Below are 23,599 nucleotides of genomic sequence, written 5' to 3' on the forward strand. Positions count from 1 at the left end.
TTCAGTGAAGATTTACTAATGTGTGACTCTTAAAAACTCATTTCAAAACAAGAGAGAAACTGAGATGAATAATGAGTTCAGGCATATCTGAGATCATCTGTTACATTGATTATTATATCCCATACTTATGAAGTCACTTAATCACTGTGGAAACAGAAAGCTTTTTTAGGGGCTAAAAGTCAGTCAGGAGTAGATTAGCCTATTTTTGCTTAGTCTTACTCTTGGTTTTACACTTTTATTCCACCTATGGATTTTGATTATCAACTCCCACCAGAGAACAAATTAAAAATATGACACCACATTTTTGTGTAACAAGCTACAATACATCCTCTTTGAAGGTTTAAGTTCTCTTTGAAGATAGGCTGAAGCTGTTTTCCTTACTAGTCTTACACTAGGGGACAAAACAAGTGGTTTGGTTCTTGGGCTTAAAAAAAATTGAAAGAGTAGGAGTAGCTCCATTCAAAGAGTTGAAACTAACAGAGTTTTTGTAATGCATATCTGAGAAAATCACCAGCAAATGATGGTATGTGCATTTTGAGAAAGGAAGTCTGACTTCCCTTTACCACTTGTTTTTTCATACTGGGGTTTGAACTCAGGGACTACACCTTGAGCCACTCCACCGGCCCTTTTTTGTGATGGGTTTTTTTTTGAGATTGGGTCTTGCGAACTATTTGCTCTTGCTGGCTACAAACCTCAATCTTCCTTATCTCTGCCTCCTGAGTAGCTAGGATTACAGGCTTGGGCCACCAGCACCTAGCCCCTTACTACTCTTGACAATGTGGTAGTTCTAGAACCCAGACACTGAAAAGGGAAGGTAAATAATTCAGAGAAGAGAGACAAGTCAGCATGTTGTAATTCTAGGTGAAAAATTAAAGCAGCAAGTTAAACGCTACATGTTAACCCTGACTATGCAGTTCACGTACAAAGTAATGACTGTGGGTCAATAAGAAAAGGTCAAAATGCATTGTATTAGTAAGAACATTAAAAATTTTAAGTGTGATTTATACATGTGTTTGCAGAATCTACAAGCTACTTATCTATTCCAAATACAGCAGGTACTCCGACAGTTTTATAATTCAGAGATGTATATAGCTAATAGTATGAAACAAATAGTTGATTAGGATGTCAGATACAGTGTAGAGATTAGCAAAGAAGAAATGCTATGAAAGAAAATGCTTATAGATCAAATCAGGGTCATAGTTCTTTAATTTTCTTTTCTTTTTGTCCATTTCCTTTCTCAGGACCATGGTTTTTTGGTGAAATCATTGATGGCAAATTGGGTTGCTGTTTTTCCTTTGGAATATTTGTTAATGGACATTTTCTACAAGGCAGTCTAACATTTATAGTTGGAATTTTACAGGTAAGAAATCAGAAATACAATTTAAGAACATCTTGGCCTTGTTGGACTAATTGTTTAACAGTTATGAATTAAATGCAAAATTCCAAATTAAATATCACAGGTCATTTTTCCTACTTTACTTAAGAGGGCAGTCTTTAACAACTGCTATTTTGTTTCCTTCCCCTTTTCTTTGACCAGTCTTTCATAATACCTGCATGGGATGGTAGCCAAAAGACTGAGAAGCAATTATGAAAACATCTAAAACATATTTTGGCACATTTCACAAAAGTGAAATGAGGGACTTGTGGTAGAATAAATTACACATTTCCAAGTAAACCAAAACTGGTTATGATAAGAAAAATGTTTTGGGGGACAAAATAAAAAAAAACAGACACATAAGAAAAGTGGGTCAGTTATTTTGTGGAAACTTTTCTGGGCCAAAATCAGACTTGAGCTTTTCAATGATGTCTTACCAACATTCTTGTTTGCAAAAACAATAGAACATCTACATTTGATTCCTTTAAAACCCACAAACAAAAAATTCTGATCAGGACCGGTTATGGTGGCTCACACCTATAATCCTACACTTTGAAGCCAGCTCTGGTAAAAAGTTAGCGGGACCCCCATCTCAATAAGCTGGGCAGTGGTGGCATGCACCTGTGATCTCAGCTATGTGGAGGCCATAGGTCGAAGGTTTGCGGTCAGAGGCCAGTCCCTCCTCCCCCCAACAAAAACATAAGACCCTACCTGAAAAACAACTAAAGCAAAAAAAGGGCTGATGTGGCTCAAGTCTTAGAGTGCCTGCCTAGCAAACATAAGGCCCTAAATTCAAACCTCAGTAGTGCCAAAAAAATAAGGCTGGCAGAGTGGCTCAAGCGGTAAGAGCACCTGCCTAGCAAGTATAAAGCCCTGAGTTCAAACTCCAGTGCCACAACCACAACAACAACAAATCCTGATCAATAGATAGTAAAACTCCACAAATAGATTTGAAAAGTATTTACCTAATAATTACTTTGTTTTACTCACCATATGGGGCTGGTAGATCACAGTCTCAGGTATAATTTGAAGTTTTGGAAGAGATCCAAAAACATTCTAAATTTGTTCAAGACTTCTTAAAAGAGCAGTAAAACAAGATCAGTAGAAGTAGACACAGCCAAGTAGGAAAGGCCTTTGCACTTACCCAACACTGACCCCAATAAACAGCCTTCTCTGCACAGTTGCATTAAGTGTGGGGGTTGAACTCAAAGCCACACATATTCTAAGCAAGAGTTCTACTGTTAGGGTACGAGGCCGGCCACCTCCTGAGAGGACAAAGGACACTCGAGACAAAGGAAGTCACAAGGCAAGGTATATTTCTAGCTAGCTAGGGTCCGAGCATCCGCCTGACGCAGCAGGTTTCAACAAGGACCCTGAGAGCAAAGTTTAAGCAGGTCTTATACTCTTTAAAGCATCAATCATCGTCACATAGGAATTTTTCATGTCCCTGGGGTCACATTTTCCTGATCTTGCCCACATCCTGGTGGTGGGGTAATATTATTTATTGGGAACTGGGGAAACACCAGAGGTTTACTTATCAGGTTACAAGGAATGCGTTCTCCCATAAATTAGGGGCTAGTAGTGGAATAGAAACCTAAGGTTTAGATAAGAACAGCAGGGGAGTCCTGCTTTGGAAAGTTTATTTACAAGTGGAGACAAAGAAAGGCAGGAATGGGTGCTTATCTCTACATGGTGCCTTTCATCTCGGTCCCAAACTTTTGCATGGCTATAATGAGCAATTCCTCACAGCTCTGTCTGAGATTACAGCTTTTAATTGACAGTTTACCATGTTTTACAACCCTGTTTCAAGGCTATCTTCCTCTTCACGAGGTTACCCAAGGGTCATGCCAGTTATAGCTGATTTTTAGGCTAGGTGGGCTACAAGTTAAAGTACCCCAACATTCCCCCCTTTAGATGTTCATAATGAGGAATCATGCTCATTTGGATGATACATGTTAACATTTTCAGGGCTAGGTAGCCCTTCATATTGCTGTCTCAGGACCATGAGTTGGACTGTACTAACTCGATCTTTTATGAAGGTCACTAGCTTATTCAGAATGCATGGGCCGAAAGGATAAGCAGCAGTATAACCAAGGGACCCACCAGGGTAGAGACTAAGGTAGTAAACCAGGGGGACCTATTGAACCAAGCTTCAAACCAACCTTCTTGGGCTTCTCTTTCCCACTTCCTTTTTGCCAGTCCTTCCCTCACTTTAGACATAGACTCCCTAACTACTCCTGAATGATCAGCATAGAAACAACATTCCTCTCCTAAGGCAGCACATATTCCCTCCTGCTGAAGGAACAATAAGTCTAGCCCCCGTCTGTTCTGAAGTACTACCTCAGATAGGGAGGTAAGGGATTTTTCTAGGTGACTAATGGAGGCTTCTATTCTCTCTATGTCCTCGTCTGTGGCTGTACACAGCGAGGACATCCCACTATGTTGAGTAGCCAGGGATGCTATGCAGTTCCTGCTCTGGCCACTCCTAGGTTAAGTAGGGTAGCAATGGTTAATGCAGAAATAGGCTTTCTTTTTTTTTTTTTAACCTGTTCCTGTATTCCAGTGTGAATATAGGCTCTCCTCAGAATGATAGATGATGCGGGGCAGCACAGTCACTAGGACACAGAATTCCCTAGAGCCATTAAAGACATTAGTCGATAGGCAAGAGGTGAGCCCAGACTGTGAGCATATCCACCATCCATTGTCTTTTGGAATTACCCACTTAATACCATCGCCCCAGGTGGGGTTGATATCTACAACAGCACATAGGTCCTGTTTTCCCGCTGGCACCTTCCCTAAGCAGGTTCCTTGGCTGCTTACTTGTTGTATGGTCAGACCTCTCTAACGGTTTCCCCGGGAACATTGAGTGGGGTTTTCACTAGTCGAGACATTGTAGGTGGCATTTAGTCCTATTGCCTCATAGAATGGGGGCCTCACATCATAGCACAGCCAGCAGGAGGTAGTCATATTAGAGCTGGTATGGTTCAATGTTAGGAATGCGGCATTTACCAATTTCCAAAGGGGGTCCATAGACCCGGTCGTGGGGCTGGGCCTTCCCAGGGAAGTGCCAGTTCCTAGCGGTTCTGGAGTTGTAATACTAGCATTTGTGTGAGGTCGGGAAGGGACCGGGGTTGTGCGAGGTCGGGGAGGCGGCTCCACATAGGGTGGCTTAAGTACTTTATTGGGGCCTATTGCCTGAGTAGGGGTGGGTTGCTGTGTGAGCTGGATGGTAAATAGGGCTCCCTGGTCTTGGGCCCTGAGCCTCATCGGGTCATAGCGGCGAATCCCCCAGATGAGGCCTGATATCCATCAAGTGTCAGCTTTACCTTTTTCTGTAAATTTGATTTTTACAAGGTCACAGCGGGGCCTCCAGCGGCTTCTTTGTTCTGTTGTACAGCCCTTAGACACGGTAATTAGGTCTGTTTTTTCAGGGGGTGGCCACCAGATGTTGCCAGTGGACACACAGGACCAGGAAGCACAAAAATAATTTGATGCCCCCCCTGCACTGTTTACTATTACTTTTACCTTTTAGGTGTCCTGGACAGATGTAAAAGTTATCCTTCAGAATCCCCGCACGGGCCACCAGTTTTGTCAGATCAAAATTTAAATCAGGGAACCAGACGTTGGGAGGGGTCTCCTTGGAGGTCTGAGTGAGAATCTCCCCTGTGGATATATCTGTGACCACCCAGGTGAGGTGGTAGGGCTGGTGGGGATTAGGGTTCTGGGCAGGTCCCACCCAGCGTAGACACAGAAGGCTTAGAATGCGCAGGAGGAATTTTATCATCTTGCTGGCTAATGGGCCTTGGGGTCTGCCCTGGTCTGGAGGTCACTGCAGGGGGGGCGTTGAAAGTCACGTGGAGAGTTGCTCTGTACATCTCCTGGGCTGGATGAGCTTCAGTTTTAATGGATTATTGGGGTGTTGCCGTGCGATCCACTCTCTAGCCTCTTCCTGTTTTTGATGACTGGCTTGACGCACGTGGGAGTGATGGACCCAAGGCCCGATGCCGTCAACCTTAAGAGCAGTGAGGGTAACCAGAATGACCATGTAAGGGCCTTTTCATCTTTCTTCTAAAGTGCGGGCTCTGTGTCTCTTTACCCACACCCAATCCCCTGGGACGATGCCATGTTCTGGGTTTGATGCATCTTGGCCTCATACAAGAAGCGCACTAAGGGCCAGATCTCTTGTTGGACCTCCTGTAGGGCCTTTAAGCTAGCCAAGTAATTTGGGGCCATACTGGGGTCTTGGTCTGGTAGAGTTCGGACAACAATGGGGGGCGGAGCCCCATATAGAATTTTAAAAGGTGTCAATCCATGTACATATGGTGAATTTCGAACCTGGAAGATGGCATAGGGTAGGAGGGCCACCCAGTCTCTGCCAGTCTCGATGGCTAATTTAGATAAGGTCTCCTTCGGGGTCCGATTCATTCTTTCTACCTGCCCTGAGCTCTGGGGGTTATATTCACTATTTCCAATTAGTCCCCACTGCCTGGACCAGCCCTTGTAGGACGTTACTGATGAAAGCCGGACCATTATCAGAGCCTAGAGTTTCGGGGATGCCATATCTGGGTATGATTTCCCAGACTTGGGCAGTCTCTCGTTTTGCAGGAAAAGCCTCCACCCAGCCTGAGAAAGTGTCTATCAGAACCAACAAATACCTATACCCATACCTTCCCGGCTTCACCTCAGTGAAATCTACTTCCCAGCTCCGTCCCGGCACCCTCCCCTGTAACCGTGTACCTGTATGTAGGAGTCCCTTTTTGCTGGGTTTCACAGCCTGGCACCCGGCACATTGGTCACAATCTTTTGAATCTGGGCTGTTTGGTGTGGGAACTGGAGGTGGGCCGACTCGAGGAGGGTGAGTAGTTTCTTCTTGCCTAAATGGTTGGCTCGATGTAGGTTGGAGAAGAGAAACAGTCCTAACTTTTCAGGAAGGATCAGTTGCCCTTTGTCATCACGATACCAGCCTTGCTGGTTGGACTCCGGGCATCAGTGACCTTGGATCCAGTGTCTGTCTTCCGGGGTGTACTCGGGTTGTGGTGGCAAGTGTGGAAGCTCGGGCACGGGTAAGGTCAGCGTTAGGGTCGTGGAGGCCAAAGCAGCATTTCGGGCCACTTTGTCCACATGCTGGTTCCCCGTAGCTTCCAGAGTCTGGGCAGATTGGTGACCAGGAACGTGTACTACTGCAACAGCCTGAGGCTTCTGCACCGCGATCAGTAATCTCTGGATCTCCAGGAGGTTACATAGCTCCTTTCCTTTCGCTGTAATGAAGCCCCTTTCCCAGTAGATGGCGCCATGTACATGGATGGTGCCGAAAGTGTAGCGGCTGTCAGTATAAACAGTCACTTGTTTTCCCTCAGCCAACTCGAGTGCCTCTGCCAGCGCGATCAGTTCGGCCTTCTGGGCTGAGGTTCCCGGGAGCAGCGGGGCACTCCAAATTATGTTCCCACTTTGGTCCACCACCGCTGCCCCTGCCTTACGCACCCCATCCGAGACAAAGCTACTCCCATCTGTGTACCATACCAGCTCGCTGTTGGGTAGGGCTAGGTCCTGAAGATTGGGGTGCACTTGGGTGATTTCGGCTATGATCTCTTGACAGTCATGTAGGGGGGCTTCCAGGTCCAGATTTGGCAGCAAGGTGGCCGGGTTAAGAGAAACTGGTTCGGAGAAGAGGATTCGGGGGGCATCCAGCAAGAGCCCTTGGTAATGAGTTAGTCGGGCGTTGGTCATCCATCTACCTGGAGGGTGCCTCTACTGCATGGGGGGGTTACCACCTTCAGATGTTGCCCAAAAGTGAGCTTATCTGCGTCCTTTACCATTAGGGTAACTGCCGCTATGATCCGCAGGCATGGGGGCCAGCCTGCTGCAACTGGGTCCAACCTTTTGGATAGATAAGCAACTGGATGCTTCCAGGGCCCTAGGCGCTGGGTTAGTACCCCTTTCGCTGTTCCCCTCCTTTCGTCTACAAAGAGGGTGAAGGGCTTTAGAGGGTCTGGCAGCGCCAGGGCTGGAGCTCTTAGGAGGGCAGTCTTGAGCTCCTCAAAGGCCTTCTGTTAATCTGGCCCCCAGGCCCATGGGGCCTTATCTTTAGTTGCCTCGTATAAGGGTTTTGCCAGTTCAGCATACCCCAATATCCACAGCTGGCAGTAGTCCGCTGTCCCCAGGAACTCACAAACTACTCGAGCTGAGGTGGGGATGGGGAGTCTGAGAATAGTTTCTTTCATAGCATTCGTTAACCATCTGGTTCCCTCTTTTAGTTCATACCCCAGGTAGGTGACTGTTTGTCTACAAATTTGGGCCTTCTTTGCACTGGCCCAATAGCCCAATTTTCTCAGCTCCTGGAGGAGGTCTCCAGTGCCTTTCCAGCATTCAGCTTCAGATGCAGCTGCCAGAAGCAAGTAATCTACATACTGTAAAAGTGTGATGGAACTGTGGCTCTGGTGATATGAGTCCAGATCCTGATTAAGAGCCTCATTGAACAGAGTAGGGGAGTTTTTGAAACCCTGTGGGAGTCTAGTCCATGTTAACTGTCCGGGGGTTCCCGTATTTTCATCATGCCATTCGAAGGCAAAAATGTGTTGACTGTTGGGTGCCAGGGCTATGCTAAAAAAAGCATCTTTCAAGTCCAAAGTGGTATACCAAACATGGGAAGGGGGCAAATGGCTCAGCAAGGTATAGGGGTTGGGGACTGTGGGGTGGATGTCTTCAACCCTCTTATTTACTTCCCTTAAATCTTGGACTGGCCTATAGTCTTTTCCCCCGGGTTTCTTAATGGGGAGGAGTGGAGTGTTCCAAGCAGAATGGCAGGGCCGTAATATTCCGGCCTCCAGGAGACGGTTAATGTGAGGGGCAATCCCCCTCCGTGCCTTGGAAGACATGGGATACTGACGGACTCGGATGGGCTGAGCCGAAGCCTTGATTTCTACCATTACCGGTGCTCGATGTTTCGCCAGCCCCACACCTGTTATTTCTGCCCAAGCCTGGGGGAAGGTTTGAATCCAATAAGTCATTTCAGGGGACCACTCAATAGGTTTCAGGGGAGGGTCCTGCAAGGAGAACAAGCGATGTTCATCCTCAAGAGACACAGTCAAGACTTGGAGGGGCTGTCCTCGTCCATCAATCATTTTGATTCCATCCGGCTCAAAGTGAATGTGAGCCCTCACCTTAGTTAGCAGATCACGCCCCAGAATGGGGGCAGGGCATTCAGGAATGACCAAAAAGGAATGGGTCACCTGATGCCGGCCCAAATCCACCTGATGCTTGCTAGTCCATTGATATGCCTTGGATCCAGTGGCTCCTTGCACGAGACTAATTTTCTGAGACAGTGGCCCAGTAGGTTTATTTAGAACTGAATATTGAGCCCCTGTGTCCACCATGCATCTCACGGGCTTCCCCTCCACATATATGGTTACCCAAGACTCAGGGAGGGGTTCTGAGTCCCATCCCCTCTAGTCATTGTCCAATTCAGTTAACAGGACCCGGGTGTCATTGTTGGGCCTGCTATTTGGCCTTAAGCGACCCTGGAGCTTGGGACATTCTCTCTTCCAGTGTCCATATTCCTTACAATAGGCACATTGTCCCTGGCCTAACCGGGGCTGATCTCTTCAGGGATGGGGGGGCCAGTCCGTCCAGAGCCCAGTCCAGCCAAACCTTGGACCCCTGCTAGCAATATTTTAGCCATTTCCTTCTGCTGTTTCTTGTTTTCCTTACTCTGGTGTTCCCTGTCCTCCCTCTGAATCCTTTCTTATAGTTCTTGATTTTCTTTCCTGATTCTATCCTCTCGCTCTTCCGGGGTTTCTCAGGTGTTAAAAACTTCTTTGGCTACTTTCATCAGATCCCGGATAGTCATTTCCCCAAGTCCTTCCTGCTTATATAGTTTTTTCCTAATATCAGGGGCAGCCTGATTTATGAAGGACATTATCATGGCTGACTGTTTCACCTCCGCTAGTGGATCTAGGAGGGTATACTGTCTGTATGCATCGTAAAGGCGCTCAAGGAATGTGGCTGGGCTTTCATTCTCCCCCTGCACTACTGTCTTTACCTTAACCAGATTGGTAAGGCGGCGAGCTGCCGCCCGGAGGCCTGCCATAAGAGTCTGGCCGGTAGACCCGGAGACGCTCCCTACCTTCTGTGTTCCCATAGTCCCAATCGGGTCTGTTTAAGGGAAAATGGTCATCAATCAGGTTTGGCAGGGTAGTCGGTCGTCTGTTGTTGCTGGGGACATTCTTTCTGGCTTCAGTGAGAATCCGCTCCCGTTTCTCAGTGGTAAATAGAGTCTTAAGGAGCTGCTGACAGTCATCTCATGTAGGACTGTGAGTATGTAAAATGGACTTGAACAGATCGGTCAGGCCTCTAGGATCCTCAGAAAAAGGAGGATTCTGGGCTTTCCAGTTGTACAGGTCACTACCTGAAAAGGGCCAATACTGATAGATGCGTCCCCCATCGGGACCAGCACTGCCCAGAGCCCGCACCGGGAGGATGGGGGGGGCGGTGGAAGTGGAGGAGGGCTCCTCCTTCGGAATTTCCTCTCGCTGCCTACGGGGCCTGAGTCCCCTTGCCGGTCCAGAGACCGGGGCGGGGGGTGCAGACGGGGAGGCTGATGAATGGGGAGGTTCGGGGGGGCAGCTGCCTCTGGCTGGAGCGGCGCAGCAGCGGCATACGGTGGGGGGCTTGCCTCAGAATCTAAGTCTATCAAGGACGGATGGGAAGTCGGTTCTTCCTGCAGAATAGGCTTCTTAGGGGAATTAACAGGAGTGGGGGCATTCCCCAACATGGCCAGTATCGTGGGCCAGTCTGTAGGTGCCTCATGGGTAGACGGCCGCAGCCAGGAAGGGGGGTCCTCTACTAAGGTCTGCCACATAAGGATGTAGGGATATTGATCAGGGTGGCCATGAAGACCAGGTTTATTAATGACATCACGGACCTTCTTAATCGTGTCCAAGGAGAAGGTACCCTGAGGAGGCCAGCCTACATTAAAGGTTGGCCATTCCACTGAGCAAAGGGCATCAAACTTACCTTTCTTAATTTCCACGCCATAATTGTGTCCCTTAGCACGGATTTCTGAAAAATGACTCAGAAGAAGGGTCTTAGGAGTTACCTGGGCCTGTCCCATGATGATCAGAAGAGATGGACAAAGGAGACAACAAAGAACAAAAGAGACAATTCCAGCAGACAAACAAATTCGCACAGGACTCTCCAACATACACAAGTACTGGCTGGTCAACCAGACTACTCTCACAGGCGCACTTCCATTCACACCAGGTTCAGGATCCTCACCCAAAGACCGCCCAAACAGCGTCCACTGAGGACGTCGGTGCGGCTCCTGACTGTCGGAGATGTTTCCCATGACTTCCAATAGTGAAGCCTCCAGGGCTGTGACCCCTTCCTTCCACTCAATGAGAATTCTCAACCAAATTCAGATGGGGACTCTAAGTCCCTCCAAACGGAGGTGGCCAATCCTCCTTCTATGGTCTTTCCCAATTAAACCTTGGTATCGGAGGCCGTTTTTTCCTCTCAGGGAGGGGCCGATCTCGCTGGGGCCTCCAGCTGTTAGGGTACGAGGCCGGCCACCTCCTGAGAGGACAAAGGACACTCGAGACAAAGGAAGTCACAAGGCAAGGTATATTTCTAGCTAGCTAGGGTCCGAGCATCTGCCTGACGCAGCAGGTTTCAACAAGGACCCTGAGAGCAAAGTTTAAGCAGGTCTTATACTCTTTAAAGCATCAATCATCGTCACATAGGAATTTTTCATGTCCCTGGGGTCACATTTTCCTGATCTTGCCCACATCCTGGTGGTGGGGTAATATTATTTATTGGGAACTGGGGAAACACCAGAGGTTTACTTATCAGGTTACAAGGAATGCGTTCTCCCATAAATTAGGGGCTAGTAGTGGAATAGAAACCTAAGGTTTAGATAAGAACAGCAGGGGAGTCCTGCTTTGGAAAGTTTATTTACAAGTGGAGACAAAGAAAGGCAGGAATGGGTGCTTATCTCTACATGGTGCCTTTCATCTCGGTCCCAAACTTTTGCATGGCTATAATGAGCAATTCCTCACAGCTCTGTCTGAGGTTACAGCTTTTAATTGACAGTTTACCATGTTTTACAACCCTGTTTCAAGGCTGTCTTCCTCTTCACGAGGTTACCCAAGGGTTATGCCAGTTATAGCTGATTTTTAGGCTAGGTGGGCTACAAGTTAAAGTACCCCAACACTACCACTGAGCTACACTCCCAGCCCTGAGATCAGTTTTCTATTATGTACATGGAAGCTGTCTCTATCTCAGAAGCATTCTTACACTAATGAAACCCAAGTCTTATCAAAAGATAGGGTTTTTTGTCTTTGAATATTTATGTTTTTTTTTTTTCTTGGTGGTACTGGGGGTTTGAATAAAACAAAAATTTCAATTTCCACTCCAAACTTATGACTGCCCCCATTTTCTACCCAGTTCATTGTTTTAAGAAACCAAGACATCTCCCACCTCTGAGCTTTTTATTTGTTCCTTCTTTTCAGAAGGAACTCAACTGATTCATTGCTGTCCTTCAGGCTTCAGAGAGCCTATCTTCTAGTTACCCTATTGCAACTCAACAATTTCTTTCACTGAGCTTATCATAACCTCTTTTTTTTTATGTGTGTGTGTATATGTGTACATATGTATCTTATTTATCTATGATGGATTTTTTTGACTTGTTCACAAGTATGTCCCTATCCTGGCACCTAGCACAGTGCCTGCTACATAATGGGTACTCTATAAACATTTATTTAATGAATGAATGCATCACCCTGCAGCTAAACTTGTATTATAACTTAGATCTTCTGATTTATATTTCAGTACTCACCATGCTACCTCAAACAAAAAAAATAGAAATAAAAATAATACCGATACGTAAGTTCCTCCTTGACTCCACTAACTATACACTGTGTGTGTGTGTGTGTGTGTGTGTGTGTGTGTGTGTGTGTGTGTGTATACATACTCAATTCAATTCCAAATTAAATACTGTTGGGTATGCTGTGTATATGACACTGTACTACAAGTTGGGGCTTCAACATAAATGATATCTCCCTTTAAGATGAATGAAAGGACACAGGTAGACATAATTAACTGTAGGTTAACTGTTGTGTTGCAACCAAGTGTGATGAAAGCATTAAAAATCAGACATCTACCCCGAAGACAGATGCAACATATTTTTAGAAAGCACCAATGAGACCTGACCCCTACCAGGTCAGGTGGTAAGTTAATGGTTGTGTTCTGCTCCTTTTTCCAGCTGGTGTTTTTTAACATCCCCTTGATGGCTTACCTGTGTTGGAGCCTGCTTCAACGGTGCTTTGGTCACAACTTCAGGTCTCATCTCCACCAAGGAAACTACTTGAAAATTATACCTGTTCATCTACTTATGCTACTGCTGTACATCTGGCAGGTTTATTCCTGCTATTTTCTTCATGTGACATTTGGCACCCTAGCTCTTTTATTCTCCCCTTTGCGGGTCTGGTTGACATTGCTGACGCCTGTACTCATTCGTTGTGCGTGGACACTGAACCCCACCAAGTTTGGAACCTTTGCAGTACAGTTAAAAAGCCATCTGAGCGCCTGAGGCCATGTCCCACCAGTTGCGGATGGGCAGACGTCCAGCTTCTGCATCTGTGTAGCTCAGGTCCCTGCTCTGGTAGCAGATGGAAGGCCAGTATCAGTGGGCTAGCTTCAGGGAGCTACTGCTCCTTGGACATCTGGATGCTGGCAGGATTACTACTCATTCCTGCGGAGTGGACTGAGGAAAATATAAATAATGACTTGATTGCTTTCTTCTCTAAGGAGGCAAAGATGGCCCTAATCAAGATCCACAGGGTAGAGGCTGGGTGTGTCGCTGGGAGTAACTCAGGCCCCTTCCGTGCCTCGGCAGCTGTCAAGGATGCCATTTTAGGTATAGGGAAGCTGTGTGTACTTGAGATAATAGTTCCCAGCCTCGTTTTCCCAGAATGTTATGGGCTTTCTGCCTCCCTAGTCGGAGGTGTTTTCAACTAATCAAATAAATGAATGAATGATGAGTAAAATGTTTCTCTGTTACTGGGAGTGCACCCAGGCCTCTGGGAACCGGAAGGTGGGGCTTAGCGTCTGGAAGCATGGCCGGTCTCGAAGGAAGGGGCGGAACCGGTCCCTGGGTGCCGGGGCCTGGCCGGGTTGCTGGAAGGAAGAGGCGGGACCGGCCCCGGGAGTGTGGGGGCGTGGCCGGATGCCTGGGAGGAAGAGGCGGGACAGGCGTCGGGAATGAGGGGGCGTGGCCGGTAGCGGGAGAAAGGGGCGGGGCTCGGCGGTTTGTTGTCGGAAGCGCGCTGGTGTTTCTGGCTCCCACCGTGCGGGTCTGCCAACTGTGGTAGTGGCACTTGTCTACGAGTACCGGCGAACGACAGATGGCGAGCGCAGCCGCAGTCCCCAGCCTGGCTTCGCCTGTGGAGCAGCTCCGGCACTTGGCGGCGGAGCTGAGGTTGCTCCTGCCCGGCGTGCGGGGTGAGCTGACCACGTAGGGACAGTCGGCAGTAAGGACGGGTTTGGGGTGGGGAGAGGCCAGACCCAGGCGGCAGGGACAGGGAGCCGGGCGGAGGAGGTAGCTGCGCTTACTTCAGCTTTTCCTTTTACCACCGTCCGCCCCCGCCACCCCCCCACGCTACACCCACAAGTCGGCGAAGCCCGGGAGACCACCGAGGAGTTTGATCGGGAGCTGTTTTGGAGAAGACTCAGTGAGTGCCTTTCCTGTCGGGTTCCCCTTTCCTCACCTATTCCAGCGTCCCTATCCCTTTCCCTCCGGCTGTCCCCTGTGACTGCCCCTTTCTCACCGCATCCCCTCTGTGAGTTAGTTCACTTTGCTACCCTCATTGATTTTGGAGCTGTTTTTGAGACTCCTGGGCCTATAAGGGTGGAGAAGGACTCATGATCTTCAAAGTCCGTGCAGCAGCTGCAGCCTCAGCCTTTTGTCGCTAACTTTGGCACCTGCCCCTCTCCTGCCGCCCCCTAGATGAAGCAGCAGTGAAAGTGTCCGGGGAGGCCATGACTCTGACCACAGTCTTCTCGCGACTTCCAGCGCCTTCTCTACAGGTTGGCTTCACTTTACTGGAATCTTTGTGCTGCCTCCTTATTCTTTAGGAATCTCATCTTTTCTTTCCACCTTTCCAGCTAGAAGGTTTATTTTCCCTATCTATCAAATATTGCAGTTCTTATCTCACAGTATTGTGGTGAAGACCAAATTGCCACTTGCAGTGCCTGGCCTGGAGTAGGCAGTTCTACATTGAATCTATTAATTTTTATTTAATCAGTAACATATGTAAATAGTATAAATTCAGTATACAGTTCAAAAGATATCAGAGTTAAGTGTGCTAAAATGTATCTTCTCACCCTAGTTCCTGATTTTTGTCCCCTCCCCATTTCTTTTGTATTATTTCATACACAGTATATTCTGTGCATACACACATTCATATACGTTTATATGTATATAGCTGGCTCTTTTAACACAAATGATCAGATACCATAAACATTGTTCTGGACCATTGTCTTAAAAGTTAACAAGTTGTTTGAAATCATTTTTTAGCAGCACATAAATATGTTGCTCAGGGGCTCAAGCAGTAGGGCATCTTCCTAGCAAGCACAAAGCCCTGAGTTCAAACCCCAGTATGGCGAAAAGAAAAAAAGTTGCTCAGTTCTTTGTAATAGCTGCTAGATACAATAGAATGCTGACTATAATCATAATGTAACAAATACCCTATGTGTACATTTAACTTGTTCCCAACTTGTAACTCTTGTTAATGGTGAATTGCCTAACATAATTTTTGTGTACAGATGTGTATTGTTTAAAAAAAAATCCCCAGAGGTGAAATTGCTAGAACAAAGACTGTATACATTTTGATAATCTGTTATTATAAAACTGAAAGTAAAGATGTTGGCTGTGAGGGGACATGCCCTGTCCATGCTTTTTTTTTTTTTTTCTAGAGCTGTACACTTAAGAGTATGGTTATCTAAAAATGGAATTTGATTTTCATAGTCAGTAGTTTCAATATCTTTATATATATTCATATTTCTTTTCTTTGGTGGAGATTGCTGAGCCCTATTTAGGTGTTTTCAAATGGTATAAATATCCTTTTGCTGCATACAAATACAATGATAAACTCTCTTACTGCATACCTGTGATGAGGAAGCAAGAGATGAATTGCATGAGTCATAATAACAACTTATTTTTCTTATCTTCTGGCTCCTGAATCTCCAATACACTTATGACTTACTGCTAAAATTCACAGCAAGATACCATGATGAGTCAGCATAGAATTATTTTTCTATAAAACTACTGTCCTAAAAAATTTTATTTGAAATATATATATTCAAATACATATTTGAGAATTACAGTTGCCTTCTTAGGATCTTAGCACTTTAGTCCTACTAAAGGATAATTTGTTGTTGGTTTTTAAATTATAATCCTTTTGGACTGATATTTTTATAAAATTATGTTTAGATGTTGAAGCACTGTCAGATTGCCATAAAAGTTTCTAAACACTACAAATCACTGTGCTTATCCCAAACTAGTAACAGTTTGTGGATTGGCACCAATCTGGACCACATTTTACATAGCACTCGTTTAGAATTTAGCAAAGAAGTGAGGATAAGGACAAGGAAAACAAGAAAGGAAAGCCTGTGACCATGTAAAAGGAAAATAGTCAACATTGAGCACTATTCAGTCCATGTTAATTCCCTTTAGTTATGTATTGTGAATCTGTACACACTCACATATGTGCGCGTGCGCACACACACACACACACACACACGCACCTGGTTAATGGTCTAATGAAGAGATTGCCAAATTTTTCTTTTAAAGGCAGAATAGTAAATATTTGGGGTTTTGCAGGCCAACTGCTCAACTATGCCGTTGTGGTACAGCATATCTGTAGACAGCATGTAAACCAATGAGCATAGCGGTGTCCAAAAACTCTTCATTTATAAACACTGACAGTGGGCCTGATTTGACCTGTGGGCCACTGTTTACTTGCTCTTTGTCTAAGATAAGGTGAATAACTCATGGCATATCACAAATATCTTGGGATATAGAGTAGTAGAAATAAGATTTTCCTGCTGTTCCTTAATGCTTCATTGAGTTGTCAGCCAGTGTCTGGTGTCCAGCTAACTCCTCTTTGGTATGGAATAAGTGTAGCACAAGGCCTGACTCATTATCAGACTTCAGAAAATGTTTGATGATATTGTACAGATGTCTGCTCTCTTTCTCAGTAGATGAGTTGACCACACTGATCTAATGCATCTCCCTTTTCATTCTGAAATTGGTCTAAATCCTCCTAGGAAACCCATACAATCTGTGAGCAAGTCCAGGCTGCCATCAAAGCAATTATTGCAGTATACTATTCACTTCCCAAGGATCAAGGTAAGTTACTATATCCATACTATCACTGTATTTATGGGCTAAATCTTTGATAATATAATAGATTGTATCCTGAGACTTTTATATTTCCCCTATTTGAGTATGCAGCTTTTCCCATAAAGTACAGTCAAGGGTAATTGTATAAGGTGAGGGACATCTGTAAGCACTCTTACTGTGCTAAGGTGCAGATGCTGTGTAACTTACAGCTTCGTATTTCCCCTGCTTTGCCTGAGTCTTAAGGCTTTTAGTCTTTGCTGGTGCTTCCATCTAATTGCCCATTCTAATTGCTGTGGAGGCCAGCTGAATCTTAGCTCCATACCCAGGTCATCTGTACTCTTCCTTCACTCATTTTACTTCACACCCTACTTCCAAGCTCCTTCACAGGTTAAGTGTCCATTAGTACTTCCTATAAATATATGTCTTGATTGTAACCATGCCAAAATTATAAGTGAATAACATGTCCTAGATCTTCAGGGTTATTCACAAATGGTTTAAACTTCCAGTATTTTACACACAGTTGTCAAGGGACCAATGTCCTTAATGAATGAGTACATGTTGCCTTGCAAATATTTTGTTCCAGATCTTTTGGAGAATAGCTCTAAGGTGGGTGGGGGGATAATAATAAAATGACATGGGGATGTAAATAAGACCTGAGTTTTGTTCTGGCACTTTATTTAAAGCATGTGAATAATCATTACCTCATAGCTCTCTAATGCTTAGACTTAGGAAATCATGTGGTGACATCTGAAAAGGAGCCCAGGCTGCTTACTCTTTGGTTTTGGCCACAGGGATCACCCTGAGAAAGTTGGTACGGAGCTCTACTGTGGACATTGTGGATGGCATGGCTCAGCTCCTGGAAGTGCTTCTCATCACTCCAGCTCAGAGGTAGTGATGCCACAGTATGGGTTAGAAGTTGCAGGCTTCCTTGACTTGAGGAAAAAACTCATCCTAACAGCAAAGTTACTGATATTGGAGAATAATGACCTGCAGGAAGGAGCTTTTTCAGAAGATAGGATCCTGGTTATTGACATTTCCTTATCAATTCCTTTCTCTAGCACTGACAACAATGACCTTATTTCCTGCAACAATGTTTGGGTTGCGTGCCAGCGGGTGCCTCGGATACCAAGAGGTGGGTAAGAGTGGGGAGTAGGGCATTGAGTACTGGCCAAAGCAGAGAGTCCTCTCATGTCTAACTTCCGGCTTCATTTTAATTTCTAGGAGGAGCTTAGTGGGAATGTATGTATGTATGTATGTGTGTATATATATGTATGGATTATATATATGTTATGTATATTATCAACATTTTTGCAAATAGGTATTAATACTTTTTGCCATTTCTCATACTATTTTTGGCTGGGGTTTGAATTCAGGGCTTCATGCTTGCTAGCAAGTGCTCTACTACTTGAGCCATGCCTCCAGTCATCTTCACACACTTTTTTTTTGACAGTGCTGGGGATCAAACCATGACCTTACATGTGCTAAGCAAGCACTCTACCACTAAATTATACCTCCAATTCACTTTCTTGCTGTGGCTCTGTCTCTTGTTGAACAAATGTGGTTTGTTCTCCTAGTACTGCCCTGGGAACAGTATTCTGGGGCACATTGAAGTACCTGTGAGGTAGAGCCAGGCGGGCCAAAAGCAATGGTTGTCCAAGAGGACCACGATAAGAAACATTATCTGACCATTTTCTTTCTTCTTGTGGTGGATAAAGAAAATTTATTTTAGCCCTCTGTCTAGGTAGCAGGGCATATAATGAGAAGAGTTTTACATTAAACCATCATTCTTCAAAAGAAACAGGTTGGTTGCTCTTTGTAGTTTCAACAGGATTGTTCGGTTTCCCCTCCAGTCCTAGTGCTTTGATTTTTCACTCAGATAACAAAGCTGCAGCCCTTTTAATGCTGACCAAGAGTGTGGATCTTGTGAAGGATGCACATGAAGAAGTGGAGCAGGTGAGGGAACCTCTGTCTTTGCTGCTCATTGGAAGACGTTCTATGACCAGTAGAGGAGAATTGGTTATAAAGGGAATTTACTGAGCATTGACTAAATAGGTCCCATTCTCACTCCTGTCCTGTGTCTATCTCTTACCCCATCCTGGTGTGTGACTTAGTATCACTCCTTGCTGTTTCATTGCTGGATAAGGTGAGTGAGAACAGGGTTTATGAAGTAATTGAACTCTGTAGCTATTAGTGAAGTAGCTGACTGAGATTTTTGGGCAACTCAGTCATGATGCTAAAAGTATAATAGGACTTTTTCTTTTCTTCTGTCTTTTTTTCTTTTCATTCACATATATCATGGTATGTCTTAGGCTGTGGAAGAATGTGACCCTTACTGTGGCCTCTTGAATGATTCTGAGGACAACCCTGACACTGACAACCACAATGAGGATAATGTGTTGGGATTTCCAAGCAATCAGGACTCATATTGGTCAGAGGAAGACCAAGAGCTCATAATTCCATGCCTTGCACTAGTGAAAGCATCCAAAGCCTGCCTGAAGAAAATCCGGATATTAGTGGCAGAAAATGGGAAGAAGGATCAGGTGACCCAGCTGGACGACATTGTGGATATTTGTGATGAGATCAGCCCCAGGTAAGTATGTTCCCACTTGAGACAGAAGGAGCAGTCTGATCTCAGCCTGTGCTATCACCCCAAGGTTCTCCCCCAGATTTTTAGGTATTGAAAATGTACAAACCTACATGAAAGTAGAAAAAGTACGTCAGTGAATACTCCTTCATTCAGATTCACCTGTTCCCATATTTTTCCCTATACTGGCTCATTTCTTTTTTTTTTTTCTTTTGTGGTACTAGGGCTTGAACTCAGGGCCTACACCTTGAGCCACTCCACCAGCCATTTTTTGTGAAAGGTTTTTTGAGATGGGGCTTGCAAACTATTTGCCTGGGCTGGCTTTGGACTGTGATCCTCCTTATCTCTATCTTCTGAGTAGCTAGGATTACAGGTGTGAGCCACCAGCACCCAGCTACTTGCTCATTTCTTGATAAATTCAGGTAACATTTTTTTTTTCCTAAACCATTTGAGAGTTAGGTATAGGCATCAATGACATTTACCCCATAAATAATTTATCCTCCGTATCCTAAGAACAGAGATGTTACTACTATCACATCCAAGAAGTTTAACAGTGACTATAGTAATAGTCAGTGTTAAATAATAATAGATAAATAATAATCTAATGCTCAGATCTCTCCATTTGTCTCTAAAATATACAATACAAATCTAGGGTTCCATCAGGGTCTCCTATTGCATTTGGTTGTCATCTCTTTAGTCTTACAATCTAGAACAATTTCAATCCCTTTTGGTCTGCTTTGACATTGACATTTTAATATAAAACAGGTCAACTGTCTTGCAGAATATTCAATAATTTGGATTCATGTGATTATTTTGTCATGATTATAAATCAGGTTAAAACATTTTTTAGCAAGAATAACATATAGTTAAGTGTTTTGCACCTCTCATTGCATCATATTAGGGAGGCACAGGATGTTGGTTTGTTATATTTTTGGTGGTACTACATGTGGTCACATGGTTAAAGTGGTACACCCCCCATTAGTTAGGGTACCTTTTACCCAGTAATTTTAGATACCATTTATGAACATGTTCTTTATCAGTTACTAAGTTGGTAGCTTCAGATCCTCTTATCTTTGGCCAAATTAATCATGCCCCATACTATGAAAAAGGGACATTTTTTTTTCTCAGCTTCCTAATGAACTAGAGTACATATGTTTGAGTAGATACTGGTTGAATTGATTGTGCATTGGTTGCCTGCTTACCAATTTAAGAAACTGGTAAAGCATTTCTGGGACAGTAACTTTTTCCCAAGTTGAATCCAGAGAAGAAACAATGGAGCTCAGCTTTGTTCTTTTTTTGTTAATGACTATTTTTTCTTCTGCTTTCAGTGTGGATGATTTGGCCCTGAGCATATATCCACCTATGTGCCACCCCACTGTGCGAATCAATGTAAGTACCAGCTAATTAGTAGACCTAACTAGTAGAATTTCACTAGTCACTAGTATTTACTCTAAGCTATAATGTGCATATTTATTTGTCACACTTGGAGGCAAGTATAGCACTATTGTCACAGTTCTTGTAGTGTTTATGTTTGATAAATATTGCCTGAAGTTGAATTATAATAGTCATGGGCTTTGATAGTTCTTTCTTTCAAAATCAGTTGGGTAATCTTTTGGAAAAAATGGAAAGATCATAGAAAATGCTGTTTTGAAAAGAAAGCCTGAATTACACAATTTTTTGGGGACACCTGAAGTCAGTTTCTAGACTAGAACTAGTTTCTAGTCTACGTAGGAATAGGTATTCCATAAACATACACTGTTGTAATATAAATACATTGTGTGATTTAGCCATGACAAGTCAAGCTCTTTATAAAGATCTGACTTTATTGTATTTTTCAAATTTTTTTGACTAGAGTTTTGTTCTCTTATTTTCATAAACTCCAGTTCTTATCTCTAACATTATTGGAAAGAAATAAACTGCCAAATGACTTATATTCTATAGTGATATATGTCAGTTCTAAAATTGATAAATTTCTGGAAGTTAGATTAATCAAATGTGTATTCATGATATGCAGACACCTTGACTAGAATAGGATCCTTTAGGCATTAAATTTCTTTTGACATTAACTTTTAAAAACAAAGCAATGTGCCTTGTCAGTTGTCCCAAACAGTTATCTATAGTAGCAATTTAAAAATATGTACTATACATATGCCTAATTTTATATTGTCATACATACATCCTCATGTTATCTTTTCTTTTTTGGCAGCACTGGGGTTTGAACTCAGAGTCTTGCACTTGCTAGGCAGGTATGGGCAGGTTCTCTAACACTTGAGCTGTGCCCCCAGCCCTTATTTATTTATTTATTTTTTCAGTATTGGGTATTAAACCCAGGTTGTGGGGCATTCTAAGCATGTGTTCTACCACTGAGCTACACCCTTGGCTCCCCAAGTTTACTTGATATTGGTGTTATTAAAATTCTGTATGAGATTTTTTTTCAATAAAAAAGAAACATTAGTCATTTCTGCTTGATATTAGGAGCTGTCAGCAGTTGGGACAAATTCAGGTTACAGTCTTCCTTTTTTTGTTCTTGTTTTGTTTTGTTTTGCAGTACTAGGGATTGAACCCAGAGCCTCATGCATACTAGGCAAACACTCAACCACTGAGCTACATCTCTAGCCCTTGTTCTTTCCTTTCCAAACCAAAAATATTAAAAAATTTGAAGACTTATAAAAATGTTACAGCAATAGTATTAATGATGTATTAATAATGTTTGGCTAAGAAGAAAAAATCCATAATACTTCCACCTTAACCTAATTGATATTTTTATTTTTGTGTATTTCCTTCAAGGTTATTTTCTAAATGATTTTTTTAAAAAATTACTACTTAGGTCTCTTAATTTTTTTTTCTTGTTTTGGTGGAACTGGGGTTTGAACTCAGGGCTTTGCATTTGCAAAGCAGGTGCTCTACCGACCACTTGAGCCACACCTCCAGTCCAACTTAGATCTTTTTGAATACTTGAGTTCTCCTTTTCTTTTGATTGCAGAGCTCAGGGGAGTAACTTCTCTCTTTCTTTTCTAGTCTGCAAAACTCGTATCTGTTTTAAAGAAGGCACTTGAAATTACAAAGTAAGTGTAAAGACATTTCTCCAGGTGGCTTTTTTTTTTTTTTTTTGGTGGGTGGTACTGGGATTTGAACTCAGGGCCTCATGCTTGCTAGGCAGGTGTTCTACCACTTGAGCCATTCCACCAGCCCCCCAGATGGCTTTTGAGAATAAAACTGAGTGTCATTCTCAACAACTAACTCCCCACTTCAAAAAGTAGGAAAGGGTGGATATGGGGTTTTCTTTCAAATTCAGTTTTGGAGCAGTTCAGTTCCTGTGTAGAAGCTTAACTTTTCTTCTGTGCACTCTCCTGAGGATGGGTTTTTCTCTTGACACTGCTAAATTTAATGTCTTTTGCCCCTATTTCATTTGCAGAGCAAGTCATGTGACCCCTCAGCCAGAAGATAGCTGGATCCTTTTACTCATTAGTGCCATTGATCATTGCATGAACAGAATTAAGGAGCTCACTCAGAGTGAAATTGAATTATGAGTTTCAGGCTCATCCTTCTCTTTCCCTCTCACTGTCACAGCCAGGCTCGATGTCTGCTTTTAAAAATGGAACTAAAATACTTGCTGGATGGAAAGGAATTCTATATTTAATAAGAGACTCTATTACCAGAGATCATTGGCTAGGCCTTGTTGGCAATTATTTATAAATGCTATGAGTGTGATATATTTTTTGTGCTAACTACAAAAGTTAATTGCCTAAGTGTATGTTCCCGAACTATCTCTCAGAGATTCCTGGGGAATCTGCCTTATTCTTTATTTGCAATAAACTATATTGTTTCATTGTTAAAGATGTCAATGGTCTCAATAAAATGCTAACCTACCAGTGATTAAATGAGTATCCTTCCAAAGTCTGTCGAGACTAGAACATTTTTTTTTTCTGTTTTATTTTTGGCAGTACTGGAGTTTGAACTCAGGGCCTATAGCTCTACTGCTTGAGCCACACACACCCAGCCCCCGGCACATTGTTTTCATTTGGGTTTATTAGTATAAGGATATGATTCTGAGCATAAATATACTTAGTACTAAAACACGTTCATTTATATACAGAAAATGAGTGCAAATCCTCTATTAATTCGTCAGCTTGTTATAGAATATTATTCCTCTGATTATTATCCCAGGATATGTCATTCCTCTAAAATACATTAGTAGTGCATTCATTTGTTAGGTTTGTCCACTTTATTGAACAGATTTGTT

The 23,599-nt window shown here is 43.7% G+C and overlaps 2 protein-coding genes across 10 annotated transcripts in view; both read left to right on the forward strand.

Annotated features, from left to right (window-relative positions):
- The window catches only part of Tmem62 (transmembrane protein 62), a 44,235-nt gene extending 30,819 nt beyond the window's left edge, over window positions 1-13,416 (forward strand). For 7 of the 9 annotated variants that reach the window (XM_074065787.1, XM_074065789.1, XM_074065782.1 and 4 more), the window contains 2 exons: window positions 1,242-1,360; window positions 12,633-13,416. In XM_074065787.1, the coding sequence (XP_073921888.1) occupies window positions 1,242-1,360; window positions 12,633-12,959 (446 nt within the window). In that variant the 3' untranslated portion in view covers window positions 12,960-13,416. Of the gene's footprint in view, window positions 1-1,241; window positions 1,361-12,199; window positions 12,254-12,632 lie in introns of those variants that run through there. The other 2 variants (XM_074065783.1, XR_012445432.1) reach the window with 2 other exon arrangements.
- A 241-nt stretch (window positions 13,417-13,657) lies between these two features.
- Window positions 13,658-23,193, forward strand: Ccndbp1 (cyclin D1 binding protein 1). The gene is made up of 11 exons (XM_020157432.2): window positions 13,658-13,870; window positions 14,041-14,100; window positions 14,376-14,455; window positions 16,697-16,778; window positions 17,564-17,660; window positions 17,831-17,904; window positions 18,649-18,725; window positions 19,082-19,362; window positions 20,685-20,745; window positions 22,375-22,421; window positions 22,772-23,193. Exons 1-11 carry the CDS (start codon window positions 13,774-13,776, stop codon window positions 22,884-22,886), a joined length of 1,071 nt encoding a protein of 356 aa, XP_020013021.1. The 5' UTR covers window positions 13,658-13,773; the 3' UTR covers window positions 22,887-23,193.
- Window positions 23,194-23,599: the final 406 nt, after the last annotated feature.

Source organism: Castor canadensis, chromosome 2, assembly GCF_047511655.1.
Source record: "Castor canadensis chromosome 2, mCasCan1.hap1v2, whole genome shotgun sequence".
Taxonomy (NCBI): Eukaryota; Metazoa; Chordata; class Mammalia; order Rodentia; family Castoridae; genus Castor; species Castor canadensis.